The following is a 12834-nucleotide window of genomic DNA, read 5'->3' on the forward strand; positions in this document are numbered from 1 at the left end:
ATTATCTCTACAATTCCATTTTCATTACAATAATGTTCTCATCGATGCTAAAAATAACTGCCCTAGGCATCGTACTAACTAGAATGTAACCAACACCTGCCAACATTACACGTGCTTGGGTTAAAGGATATAGGTACAGTCGACAGCACATTAGATTATACATTTTTGTTGCAAAATAACACCTATTACAACTAGAACAAGGCACAGTGTTTAGTTCAAGTACAATAGTATGTAATACTTACCTATCAATGCCTTGAGGCAAATGTACTTTTCGCTCTACTGAATACTCTGATTCAAATATCACAATGACTTATAGTACGAGAGCCCACGACCAAAACCATGTCTCATAGCAATACGGCAAAAACCCTATAAAATCGTTAGATTGTATGATTCTGAACCCGACTAGGTGTGTAGTAACGGTCGAAAGTGTAGCAACTGCGTGGGAGGCCATTTCTGCTGTGTCAAAAAAAAAAGACAGTCGGTATTATAGGAATACGTCTGATAGTGAAAATGTACATAGATTTTATAATTGTATTACGAAAAAGTTTGTTTTCAGACATTTTGCGCGTAGCATATAGCCTGAGCGCATTTTTGAAAATGTCAACAAATTTAGCTGACCTGTATCATAGCAATACGGATAAATTTTTTTTTCAACTTTTCGTATTGCTGCCATGATTACCAAAAACCTGTTTTCAGACACTTTAAGTGTATCAAAAAGTTGTATGATAGAGAAGGTGCTACACTTAATTTGTCTGATATAAATTTTTTGCACATGTGGACAACTTATTTTATCATGTCCAACAATTTTCAGACATATTGCTATGATACCGATCGGTAAAATTTGTTGACATTTTCAAAACGGTCTCAAAATTTAATGCGTTCACATTTCCGTCTGAAAATTGTTTTGTTCGCATCAAATAACCAAAATTTACTAATAAAAAAGATTTTCAGACGTATTGCTATGAGACATTTTTTTTGTCTCATTTTTAATTTTTTTAAGTGATTTTACGGGTTTGCGCTACACCACTAACGTCTGAAAAATATGTTTCCGGTATCTCAGAACTATCATTCAACTACAGTCTGCAAATCAAACATATTGCTATGATGCAGTTCGGTAAAATTCTTTGACAATTTTGAAAATTCGGTCAGATCAAACGCTACGCGGAAAATGTCTGATATTGGTATTTTCGAGTTCAGGATAATCGTATCTATCGATTTGATGCGGTTTTGGCCGTATTGCTATGAGACAAAAATTTTGGTCGTGGGCTCTCGTACTATTACTCATTCTAATTTAAATCATTATCTAAAGCTATTTATATTAGATTTCAATGTCATTCTCCGCCTTCCCCTTATTTTACCTACAACTGTCCTCTAGGTTGTCTGGAAGAGAGAGCGACTTGATGTCTTTTTTTATTTCTTGTCTGTGTAGTGACTTTATTAGTAATTTGTGGTAGTACGAGTAGTGTGCTTTTGTGTGTCAAGTAGGTCACAGCTATTATGTGAAATACAAAAACATACCTATATGTAGGAATCAATGTGATGAATGAATGTGTATTGTGAATGAAGCGTTGAACAATAAAACACATGTTTATCAATCATACAATATGTATTTAATATAAGATACAGTACTTGTGACAGGTGGACAAACCATTGTATTTAAAAAATCTTAATAATCACTACATTGAACAAATTTAAAGGTTCGAGATTAAATTAATATTTACTATTATTATGCCCAAATGTGTGATAAATTAATTGAGGTAGATTACCCATTCCGCTGTGGGTCAAATTATAATTAATTTTCGGATTTCACCGTCGAGGGATCAAGCAAATAAGACAACGCATTAAACATTATACTATATATAATTAAATATCTACAAATTGAATATAAGTAGTGCACACTATCCAGGATACAGACTCCACGCAATACTATTGTATCTCGTCAAACATTTACAATAAAGGAGAACATTCATATAATAAACGCATAATATAGGAAACATTGTGAAAGACAACTCCGTACGCTACGACTAATCTAACCGGCCAACCAGGCGCGAAGCAAATTACAGATTATGCAGAATAATACTTAACATTAAATACACTTAACTATATACATTCCAGTTCGTCTGAACAAACGCCGCGTCGCGGTAACGAAACTATTTGTCTATTAAATTCTGAATAGATCGCGCTATGTTTGTTTGTAGTCCCGGTCGCCGCGTCTGCATTGCAGCTGTAATGTGTTTCACGCCTTCACAACATCGTGGTTAGATCCCAAACCCGCGGCAGAACAAAACTATGGGCATAGCACGCTAGCGCCGCCGTGACGCCTGGCGCCGCGGCCGCGCGCGGAACTAAATACAACTTAACTACTCTCCGTGAGCAAACGCGGCCACTCACACACCCAACTATGACTATTGTGGCAGTGACAAAAATATATCTTTTTGCGCTTACGAGTTATGTATATTTTTCGATATAATTTAGTCCCCCGTCGACAGGGTTCGCTTTCACAAAATATTTATCTGCCTAACGATCCGAACGCCTAAACACTAGCCTAATGGAGATAAGATACTTTAGTCCGTGATCAATTTTGACAAAGTTTGTTTCAAAGCGCCTCCGTACAGTAAAACGAAATTTGTACTAGAACTGTAACTAGGCCAGTCGGTTTGTTTATCGTGCAATGTAAGCATTCGAATTGAACGAAACTTAGCGAAGGAACCGGCGCGTGCGACTGCGCCGTCAGTCTGAGATCAAATATTCAAGTCCATATTGTTACTGATAAAACAAAACGCAATTTTGTCTTTCTGATTTTGGTGTCGAATTTCACTACAAAAATAATTTATAAAAAAAAGCGAGCCAATAAAATATGGCACTACTATCAGTGCTGAAAATAATTACTCTAGTTTTTAAATTTAATAAAAAAATAATCAGTACATTGGAAACGCTCCAAAAAGAAGTCTAGACTGTAGATTTAGCATACGATCCCATTACTCATCAACAATCAGGCACCAACTTGACTACTGGAGAAATTTTTCTATTACACTTCTTTGGGTCTACGCGCGCGAGAGCCACCGTCTTATCGACCGACATTATGTATTAATTCGCTATGTTAATGAACGTTTAAGAATAATATACCTTAAAATCGATAAGACAAACTGGCTACGTGATCGCGCTACATTTCCCTATAGGAGTACTTTCGCGGGCCCGTAGCGATTTCGTAGGGCCACCGCGGTCTTAGGGCCGGCACAGACGGCCGTCTCACAACTGTCCACGCACTGAAAGTGTTATTCATTCGGTTCGTAATCACCGACCGTCGCCTGCGCCCGCCCTTACCCCAACTACCCACTTTACACCCCAACACTCGACTTATCATACTTTATCAACCTACCGCTTCGCTACGACCATCTAATATAGAATCTCCGTTACTCTTATGACGTCGAAAAGCGAAAGTCTGAAAATACGCACTGGTGTCTATTACCGTTAAGATACACCACGTCCACACACAATTCATCCTAACTTATCACTATAGGCACTAACTAAAAATACTAGCGAGATCGTGTGAGCACAGAACACAATTTACTCCATTCAATTGTATAATCCCTTATTGCTAAAAAGGCATTAACAACTTCTGTATAAGGGGACTCCAAAAAGTTAACACCTAAATTCTGCCTAATAAATCTGTTATTGACGTTAAAATATCAAAATCATTGGCATGTTGTGTTTATGTAACCACTAATGCATGTATCTTTAGTTCTCCGCTTGCCGGGCCGCCAGAACGGAGAGGTGACTATGATATTTTGGTACTTATGTCTATGTAATTAGGCAGTAGTTTAGAACATTAAGTCATACGGTAATGTCTCCTCGGTTCTCACGACCCGACCGACCATCACTTCATTAACAAAATTGATACTAGAACATATCATAGCTTTTCCAAACTCATGCCACTGTATAACTGTTGTATACAATAATACACAAAATACAAAACACTTGTGCGTGGAAACGAATATATCTGTTATTCAACAATTAAGTCACTTATCACAAAACGTTTATTGCTAACAGTACAATCGTCGATGTTGTTACAACGGCTTTAAACTAAACACTTTCAATGGCAGTGTCGTATAAATAAGTCATCGGACACACTATAAAATACGAATCACGTTTGGAAGAACACTTCAGTCTGTTTGACCGAGACGGCGCTATACGAGACCGAAATTAGTAGATCGTCATCCTTGTCACTCCCGAAATCAGCGTTCCTTCCAAAACGTTGTAGACAGTTGTTGATTCTGTAAAGCGTCTTAAAATTCACGTTTCGAACACAAGGACTGGATAAAACTCCGAATATCAAAATGGAACTCTAACAACTAGTACTAACTGCGAGTTTCGTCTGATATGACTACACGGGTATATTGATATAAAGTGAACACTACGTAGTACCGGTAGAACTGCGCTATCGAGGCACTTGGTGAGTCGTCAGCCCAAGTCCGGAAGACACCCGAAATGCATCGCGCATTATACAACCATAGACAACGGACCGGAGCCCGCGTCACGTGACATTCCTCTTTGTGAACCACAAACTATTCACATGAACAAGTTCACAAATGAGAAGCGTCACATGATACTGACTGGTCAATTGGTACTATGACAAAAACACACAAATCGATGTATATTGGCACGTAAGCGAAAGCAATCGAGACGCGGTTAATCACCACTAAACGAAACCACATCAAAAAGCGTCAAAATCATATTAATCTAAGCTAAACGAATGTTTCATTAATCATCTACTATGTACACGTTGGCAGTGCTGCGTATTGCTGGTCGTCCGTGTCTACGCGACACAACTTACTCTAAGGACGGGCGCACACCGCCCACGCCGTCGCAACCGACCTGACATTACCTAAACACTTTTTACAAACCACGCCAGTCGACTGTCCGAATCGCGACAGTGTGCGCGCGCCTTAACAACTTAAAAATATTCAGACTACTCCGTCCACTAACTAACTCGAATAGAATCTATCGTATGCACCTACAACCTTTTTACAGTTCGCGCTATTTACAGCTTCGTGAACGAAGTTCTCCCTCAATATCATTATAAAAAGTAAGCATCAGTCTTGTGGGTGAGGCTTGGACTGCGAGCGGCAGGGATCTGAGAATATTTGGACCGTGGATTGGATCCATGGTCTTGATTCTTGGCGCTTGCAGTCCAGGCCTGTATGTACTCGCTACATTGAGCCCGGGCGGTTCGCCCGAAGAATCAACATCTGTCTTCGCGAATACTACTAACGCTCCCGAACCTTACAACATTCTTGTCACCCATTGGACGAGAAATTTTCGACGAGTTGAAATTGAAATAAAATCTGCACTTCTCAATTAAAATAATTCAATTAATTCAAATTAAAACTCATCCAATTAAATGACGGAACGTAAAATCATTGAATAATTAATCAATTTAAAACTGTATCATTAGATCATCGACATAAAATTAAATTACAATTCACTATAGTAAAATTGAAATAAGATTAAAAAGCCTTGTCAGACTGATAAATAAATAACATAAAATCGATTAAAAAGACCTGACGTCAATTTCGCGTCCAACGTTGACGTTTCCATGCGTTAACAATTCACGCTATCGTTCGACGGGCGTGTGTATGGGGCTTAATAGGTTTTCATCTATGGGAGTTTTATGGAAGACTGGCGTTTGTACTCTGGCGTCTTGTGTTTGTTTATGGGACGCTAACGAAGTGGGATGTCTTTGTAATAAGAATATGAAGTAGCTAAAAAATGTACAAAACTCGCCTGAATCTGTTTATCAAGCAATTTGAACCTTACAGCCTTATCCTAAGGTCGCATAAAAATCAAAACTGTTGCGCGTGCAGTTATATTGTAAAATATTAGATAAAATTGACAGTATTAGATAAAATCCACTTCGGAAGCGTACCCTGATAAAATCTAGCCGTCCTACTCTATAACACACGCCCGTCGAATTTCGTTGTCTCCTATGAAAATGTTTCGGTCTTTCATTCGAATTACAAAGAACGGATTAAAATTATTTGCTATTGAAAAATTGTGTAAAAATGTTATTAGACTACTTTCAACCTTCGAAATATTAATAAATGTGGAAGAACTATTTCATACAATCTTTTATGATTGTATTTGTACATCTACTATTCGTATGGGCGGGTCTTCCTGTCAAATATTGTCAATCTACCGCCATAACTATGCGCCGCTATGTCGGCCGTTTGGTGTAGTGGTTCGAATTGGACTATTATTCCGGAGGTTGCGGGTTCGATTCCCGCACAGTACAAACATTTGTGTGCATGAACATATTTGTTTGTATTGGACTGGATGTTTTCTATGTATAAATGTATGTATTTACAAAAAAAAAGTATTTAAGTATGTTTATATCCGTTGTCTAGTACTCATAGTACAAGCTTTGCTTAGTTTGGGGCTAGCGGCGTAGTGTAAAATGTCCAAGGATATTTATTATTATTATTATATTATAACTGTTTACGTGTAATTCGTGAAGCTTAGCATTTATAAAAGGCACATTAAATTCTTATTATGTTCAGATATCCAAAGCGTCTTCCATATTTCTTATTACTTCGATAGTAGATAGCTGGTGTTTCAGACGTTATCTAACTTACTGATGAATAGGCACTTACTGAGCGTCTACACTTAAGGTGTTATACTATAATAGTACTTAAATCAAGGCTACATTATCCCAGATTAAAAGAAAAGACGAAACAGATTCATAGCGAGCTTACAGATAGGGAATTATCGTCCGGAGGGCCAGAAGGCGTCGTAGCCGCCATACCGGCGGCCCATCTTGCGTTTCTTGGCGCCGCTGACTTCGACGCGTTCCGGCGGCGGCTTGTACAAAGCGGCGAGATCCGGCGTGGAGCATTCCGATTTTTTCTGCTTTTGCTTCGCCAGTAACTTGTTGAGGAGTCGCGAGGATGTGCAGTGCCTCGCCGGTAGAACTCGCGTGGTAGGGACGGCCTTTTTCGGCGGCGGCGGGCTTGGACTAACGCGATACGCCGCGCAAAACTGCTCGTAGAGTAGTACTTTTGTGTGCGCGGGCAACGTAGCTATCTCGACACGCTTGATCCGCTTCACGTCTTTCTCAGGCACCCATTCGTCTTCGATCCTGTGGACGGAGGAAAATATTAGAGGTAATTCGACCGTGTGCCACACAGATGTGGTTGCAAACACAATGGCAGTGCCGCGCTGGTTATCGCCATCTGAAAGTAATGTTACATTTCTCCAAAACCCGGTCTCCGAGCACGTAGAGTTTTGTCCAATGACCCCAAGCTACCCGTCCTTATCGCTCGCGCGTAATTATATTGCTGTCGCGACTGTGCGACGGGCGCCCGCAGTTAGTGTGCGAGCGCCACAGCAACATAATTACGCGCGAGCGATAAGGATGGGTAGCTTGGGGTCATTGGACAAAATTCTACGTGCTCGGCGACCAGACTATAGATCTTTCGTTTGGGAGTGTGTTTGCAGCCACGGGTTGCTATCCCCTCTACGAAGAACGATGCGTGTCATGCGACTAGGAAGCTTTCAAAATAATTTCGCTTACAAAGTGGAAAATTATAAAGGTTAGTTGTGATGATAAATGAAATAGATATACTACCTACGATGAGCTAAATCATAAGATACGGCCAACTATACATACAAAAAGGACAGGCAACCCTTGGAGATGCTAGCAGAAACTGTCAGAAAACAATTGTCAAACTTTCCTCTATTTGCCCAATATAATAGTATTTATTTATTTATACTTCAATGCCAAAAATATTAACATTAGGCGAACTTAATGCCATAAAGCATTCTCATACAGTTTACCTTTAGTACTGGGCGAACAAGAAATAGTTTCTCAATATTAGTGATAATCAGTTTGTGTGCTAGCAACTTGAGATTTATCCGATTTGTCGTTTCTGTGTGGCACCATGACGCAACATTGAGCATGCAAAGCTGAATGTTGCTTGCGGACCAATTGCCACCTTGTTGGCCGATCAGAGTTAACTTCTCTAGGTACTTGTTTTTTTAATTAGACTTTTATTTCTCTTCTCTAAAACTGTAATTTAGCAGAAGAACTGTTTATTGTTTCTTTTGGAAGGCAGCAAATGATCCTTTTCAAATCATAAGCGAAGCAACCATGCTGTATGATATGGTTAGCCATGGTAAATTAAAATGAATGTACCTTCAAGACTAAACATCAAGTCTGAAAGAAACTATGAACAACAAGAATGAGAAAATGTAAGGTTCACAGAGAAAAACATTAGAGCATCAATAATTTTGACATATTTGAGTATGATAAACAGCTGTACATATCATCACATAATTACATGTGAAAATAGGTCGAATATTTTACTTTAAAGTATCATGAATGTGAGAAATAATAAATTAAAAATGGTGGGCGTCACTCGCTGCATGTTGAATATGAAGACATTTAGAATTCTTACACCCGTATTCACAAACATTACTATGAGGTCTCACAGTGCGCGTGGACGCACAGGGTGACACACGAATCAATCACAGAGCTCTACTCAACGCTGTGCGTTCGATTTGCTGCTTCGCTTAAGAAAGCATCGTTTGTGATACGGGCGTAAGACACAGAATATTCACAATTTAATTTTTCTACAACTAATTGAAGTTACCAGACCCACCTGTGTTACCTGATAAGTTATAAATTACAAAGACCGACGATAAACTCTGATGCTGTCGAGTAAATCGTAAAAATGATTTGAGTATCATTAGGTCGATATAAGTTATAACTAAGATATTAACTATCTTAACGTATAGGTTATTTATAAACGTAAGGTTGGGCTAGTCGTAGTCGTATGACAGAATTCCTCCATAGTCAAAGTCAAAGTCAAAATTTCTTTATTTGTTTGGACTAATAAATAGTTCTTACAAATCGAATCGTTCGTCGTTCTTACCATCCTATCCTATGTGCCTTGTTTCATGTAATAAATGTTTGAATTTGAATTTTTATTTATAAAGTATAGTATCATAATAGTTGCACTATAGAAACTTATTTCTCGTGAATTGTAACTGTATAATATGTACATTTTAAAAGTTTTATTCATATAAGTGCAGTTGATGTGATAAAAACTCCAATTAAGTCAGTAACGACTAGCTAAACCTTACGTCGTTATAAATATACGCTATTCCTTCACTCATCATCATCATCATCATCACAATAACACGCCCCACGTAGCCACGCTCCACGTAACTTATGGTGATTTGTGTTATCGCTAATTTCCAAGAATAAGACTTGGACTACAAGTACGTACTTACATTTATTTAGAATAGTCAAAAACATTTTGAACAACAGATTGAATCTGAATTATGTTATTATGTATCAATCAAAATCAAAAAATATTGATTACCCTTCACAATTCAGGTACCTACACAAAAATGTATAAGTTCTTGTAATCCAATCGACATTCTAGTTGTTAACCAATCACACACACATACACGCATCCACCTACAACAGCAGTTTAGCTAAAGAGGCTAGCATATTATATTTATTCAGGCAATTTTATAAATTCGCGCCGTGTAGGGAAAATTTCCTACACAGTGAACTCAAGAGCCCTACGTAGATGGCGTTACCTTTCATGAGGGCTTGTAGTATAATAATGCCGCGCTAGATGGCGTATAAGCTGAATATATTTATACGCGGAAGCTGATTATGAGATAACTTTTTGTAATGTTCAACTTACATATCAATTAAATGAATGTTACATTACATAAATCAGCAGTAAATGAATAAACTTCATTATAAGCGAACATCTATCTCATGTCATAGACACGCGAACTAAAAAGTGTATTTTTACAGCAGTAACTACCAGTTACCACTTCAAGACCTACTATATCATTAGAGTTCTACAATTCTGTGTATTGCAGAGCGTAGTAGGTACTAGTATTTAGTTCGATTCGGTCAAAATACCGTAAACATTAATCTTAAACTTTCTATTATTTTATTTCAGCAATACCGGTGTTGCAGCCCACACATTGCGCAAAAGGTTTGCCAATAGTTTCAAAATGTTGTTGCAATAAATTTACCATTTTAATTTATTACATATTACACACTAGTAGTATTGGACGCGGTCATCTTTTGTGTAAAATCTTAATTTGTTTGGCAAGTTTTTTCCCGTAAAGAGCTCTTTACATATCGTTTCCTTATCTATTTAGTTCTAACAGGCGCTTCGAGATCGAGAAAAACATTGTAGTAACAGAAAACCTTTTGCGCGTGGACAATAGTGTCTCACTATATCTAAACTAGAAATATGACGTTCCCAAAGTCATTATTTAGGCACGGAAAATATTTCATTCCTAAGCAATATTTTTCGTAACATACCCCAATATTTCCACCCAGCGGGAACATTTCCATATTCCCGGTAACCATGCCCAATATTCCCTGTAACCTATGGTTAACCCACGCGTTCCTTCCACATACTTCTTACACGTCATACGTCACCTCCATATTCCAACACAATCCCCAATATTCCCTGTAACCTACGGTTCCACGAATCACCTTTTCCATACATCTTAGTGGTCATCATCCCTACGTTATAAAAAGACTAGCTTTCCGCCCGCGGCTTCGCCCGCGTGGAATTTTGTCTGTCACAGAAAAACCTTACCGTGCGCGTCCCTGTTTCAAAAACCGGGATAAAAACTATCCTATGTCCTTTCCCGGGATTCAAACTATCTCTATGCCAAATTTCATTAAAATCGCTTCAGTGGTTTAGGCGTGAAAGCGTGACAGACAGACAGACAGACAGAGTTACTTTCGCATTTATATTATAGAATATAGAAGTATAGAAGTATAGATATAGATAGAAGTATAGAAGTATAGATGTATACTCCTTTTGAGTTGCATCTAAGTTACTGCCATAGCGTCCGTTGAGAGACCACACATGATGCGACCAGTTTGAAACTTTCAGTTTCAGTTTCATTCATAAGAATCATCAGAAAGTTGCAGTTTCGTTTCACCGTCTGTTCTGGGCCTTATTGGTCACCATCCCTACGTTATAAAACGATGTATACTCACACATGCGGCGGGTAGTACGTCAGCAGCGCCTCGTGCGCGTGCGCTTGTGCGTTGTACCGCGTGGCTTGTAGCGCGGCGTGTAGCGTCAGCGTGTGTCGGCCGGGCGGCTCGCGCAAGGGACAGCCGCCGCCCAGCCGCCAGCGGGTGACGCGCCCCAGCCGCCACGCCAGACCCTCCATCATGCTAGCGTCGAAGAAGTCGAACATGCGCGCTGGAAATGATAATAGAGTTGGTTAAACAAGAGATTTATTTATTTATTTATTTATTCAGAAACTCAACAGCTGTTTTACAATATTCATGTTAGTTTGATGAGCATTAAATCTAAGCCAATTAAAGAGTTTCCTAGCTGCTTAAATAAGTTCGTACATTATTACATTTATCAGGTAATGAGTGAGTACTAAGTACCAAGCGCTGCATGCTCAACCATGCCTAAAAATAATAATCATGATTGAACATGCAGTGCTCAGGTTATACAATCTTAGTGTAATTAAGAGATCAAAGAAGAGTAAAGGAAAACGAGACAGATAAAAAAGTCAAATTAATTAACAGTAAGCTGGTCTTACAGTCTATTTCGATGCTGGATCGCTGAACTACACCCCAAAAACAAATGATGCGATCAAACAGTGATAATAATATGTGCAAAACTGATCATCAAACAGTAATAATAGGATAAAATAACAGCTAACTATGTGACAATGAGATAATCTCGTAGTCAAAAAGACTGATGCTGGATGGCTGAAGCTAAACTCGTTGTCGAAAAAATAAATGAGTAAATGGGATCAATGACTTTAAGAGTAGCAAGTTCAAGCATTATGATAGAGTGGGTGACTATTTCAGTTCTTCTTCTTCGTCGCTACACTCTTGTCAGAGTGGTCGTCACACCCGGTCCGGTGGCAAGCCTCACAATCCGTCGCCATTCCTCCCGCGCTGCAGCCTTTCTTGTGCACTCGTGGAGTGGACCATTGAGTGCGGTTAATGAAACCAACAATATTGGTGGAGGTTTGAACTCGATGACACAAATCAAAAGCATGCTGAACTGAGTGAAATTAACTCGCAGTATATGTAAAACGATAAATATCAAACTCACCCGACCAAGGTTGCCTTCTATACCGCAGTTTCTTGCCATTCCTTCGTATTAACTTGGAAGCACTATCAACCGCTTTCTTGCTGCCGTTCGTCCCTGGAGACACCTCGTTGAAGTGGTTGTTTACGTGCCTTTCCAACAATATCTGTAAAGTAATACCATCAAGTTAGATTTAGGATGAGAATCAAGAATATTAAATGGGTAACAGTTATCCTTGAAGATTTCGAAGAGCCTACCCAGAAGATGTCGACTGTGTTTGATTCAAAACACATCATCATCATTCACAATATCATACACAGATTATATCCGAAGAAGAAGAAGAAGTAACAAATCTCTGGAAGAAAGCATACTAACTTAATCTAGCTAGTCCTAGCACAATACTTGTATCATCCTTTATTTCATCAGCTCGTCTCGATGTGAATAAAAAAATTAAATAGGTATGTCGAACAATAAATTTATCAAATTTCGAAGGTCAAATAAATTTATTGGGAGACAAAAATGATAAGACACGGAGTGGATCAGGCACAGGGACTTTGTTGCGTAGTCTCGAACCCTTAGGAAAGAAAACATAACACACATTTTAACATACATTTTTGAGCGATATTGCTCTAAAAATCAACGCCAAATGTGGTCACATCACTTTTACTACATAATTTTAATGACGAAGACGCTAAACGATATGAAAAATGCAAAATTGACTTTA

At 38.6% G+C, this 12834-nt stretch overlaps 1 protein-coding gene across 3 annotated transcripts in view; it reads right to left on the reverse strand.

Annotated features, from left to right (window-relative positions):
* Positions 1–1841: 1841 nt before the first annotated feature.
* Positions 1842–12834, reverse strand: part of LOC135073394 (zinc finger protein jing homolog) — a 137063-nt gene continuing 126070 nt past the window's right edge. For all 3 annotated transcript variants that reach the window (XM_063967569.1, XM_063967570.1, XM_063967571.1), the window contains exons 4-6: positions 12135–12276; positions 11048–11258; positions 1842–7135 (exon numbers count right to left, since the gene is read on the reverse strand). In XM_063967569.1, the coding sequence (XP_063823639.1) occupies positions 6763–7135; positions 11048–11258; positions 12135–12276 (726 nt within the window). In that variant the 3' untranslated portion in view covers positions 1842–6762. The remainder of the gene's footprint in view (positions 7136–11047; positions 11259–12134; positions 12277–12834) is intronic.

The sequence above is a fragment of the Ostrinia nubilalis genome, chromosome 7, assembly GCF_963855985.1.
Source record: "Ostrinia nubilalis chromosome 7, ilOstNubi1.1, whole genome shotgun sequence".
NCBI lineage: Eukaryota > Metazoa > Arthropoda > Insecta > Lepidoptera > Crambidae > Ostrinia > Ostrinia nubilalis.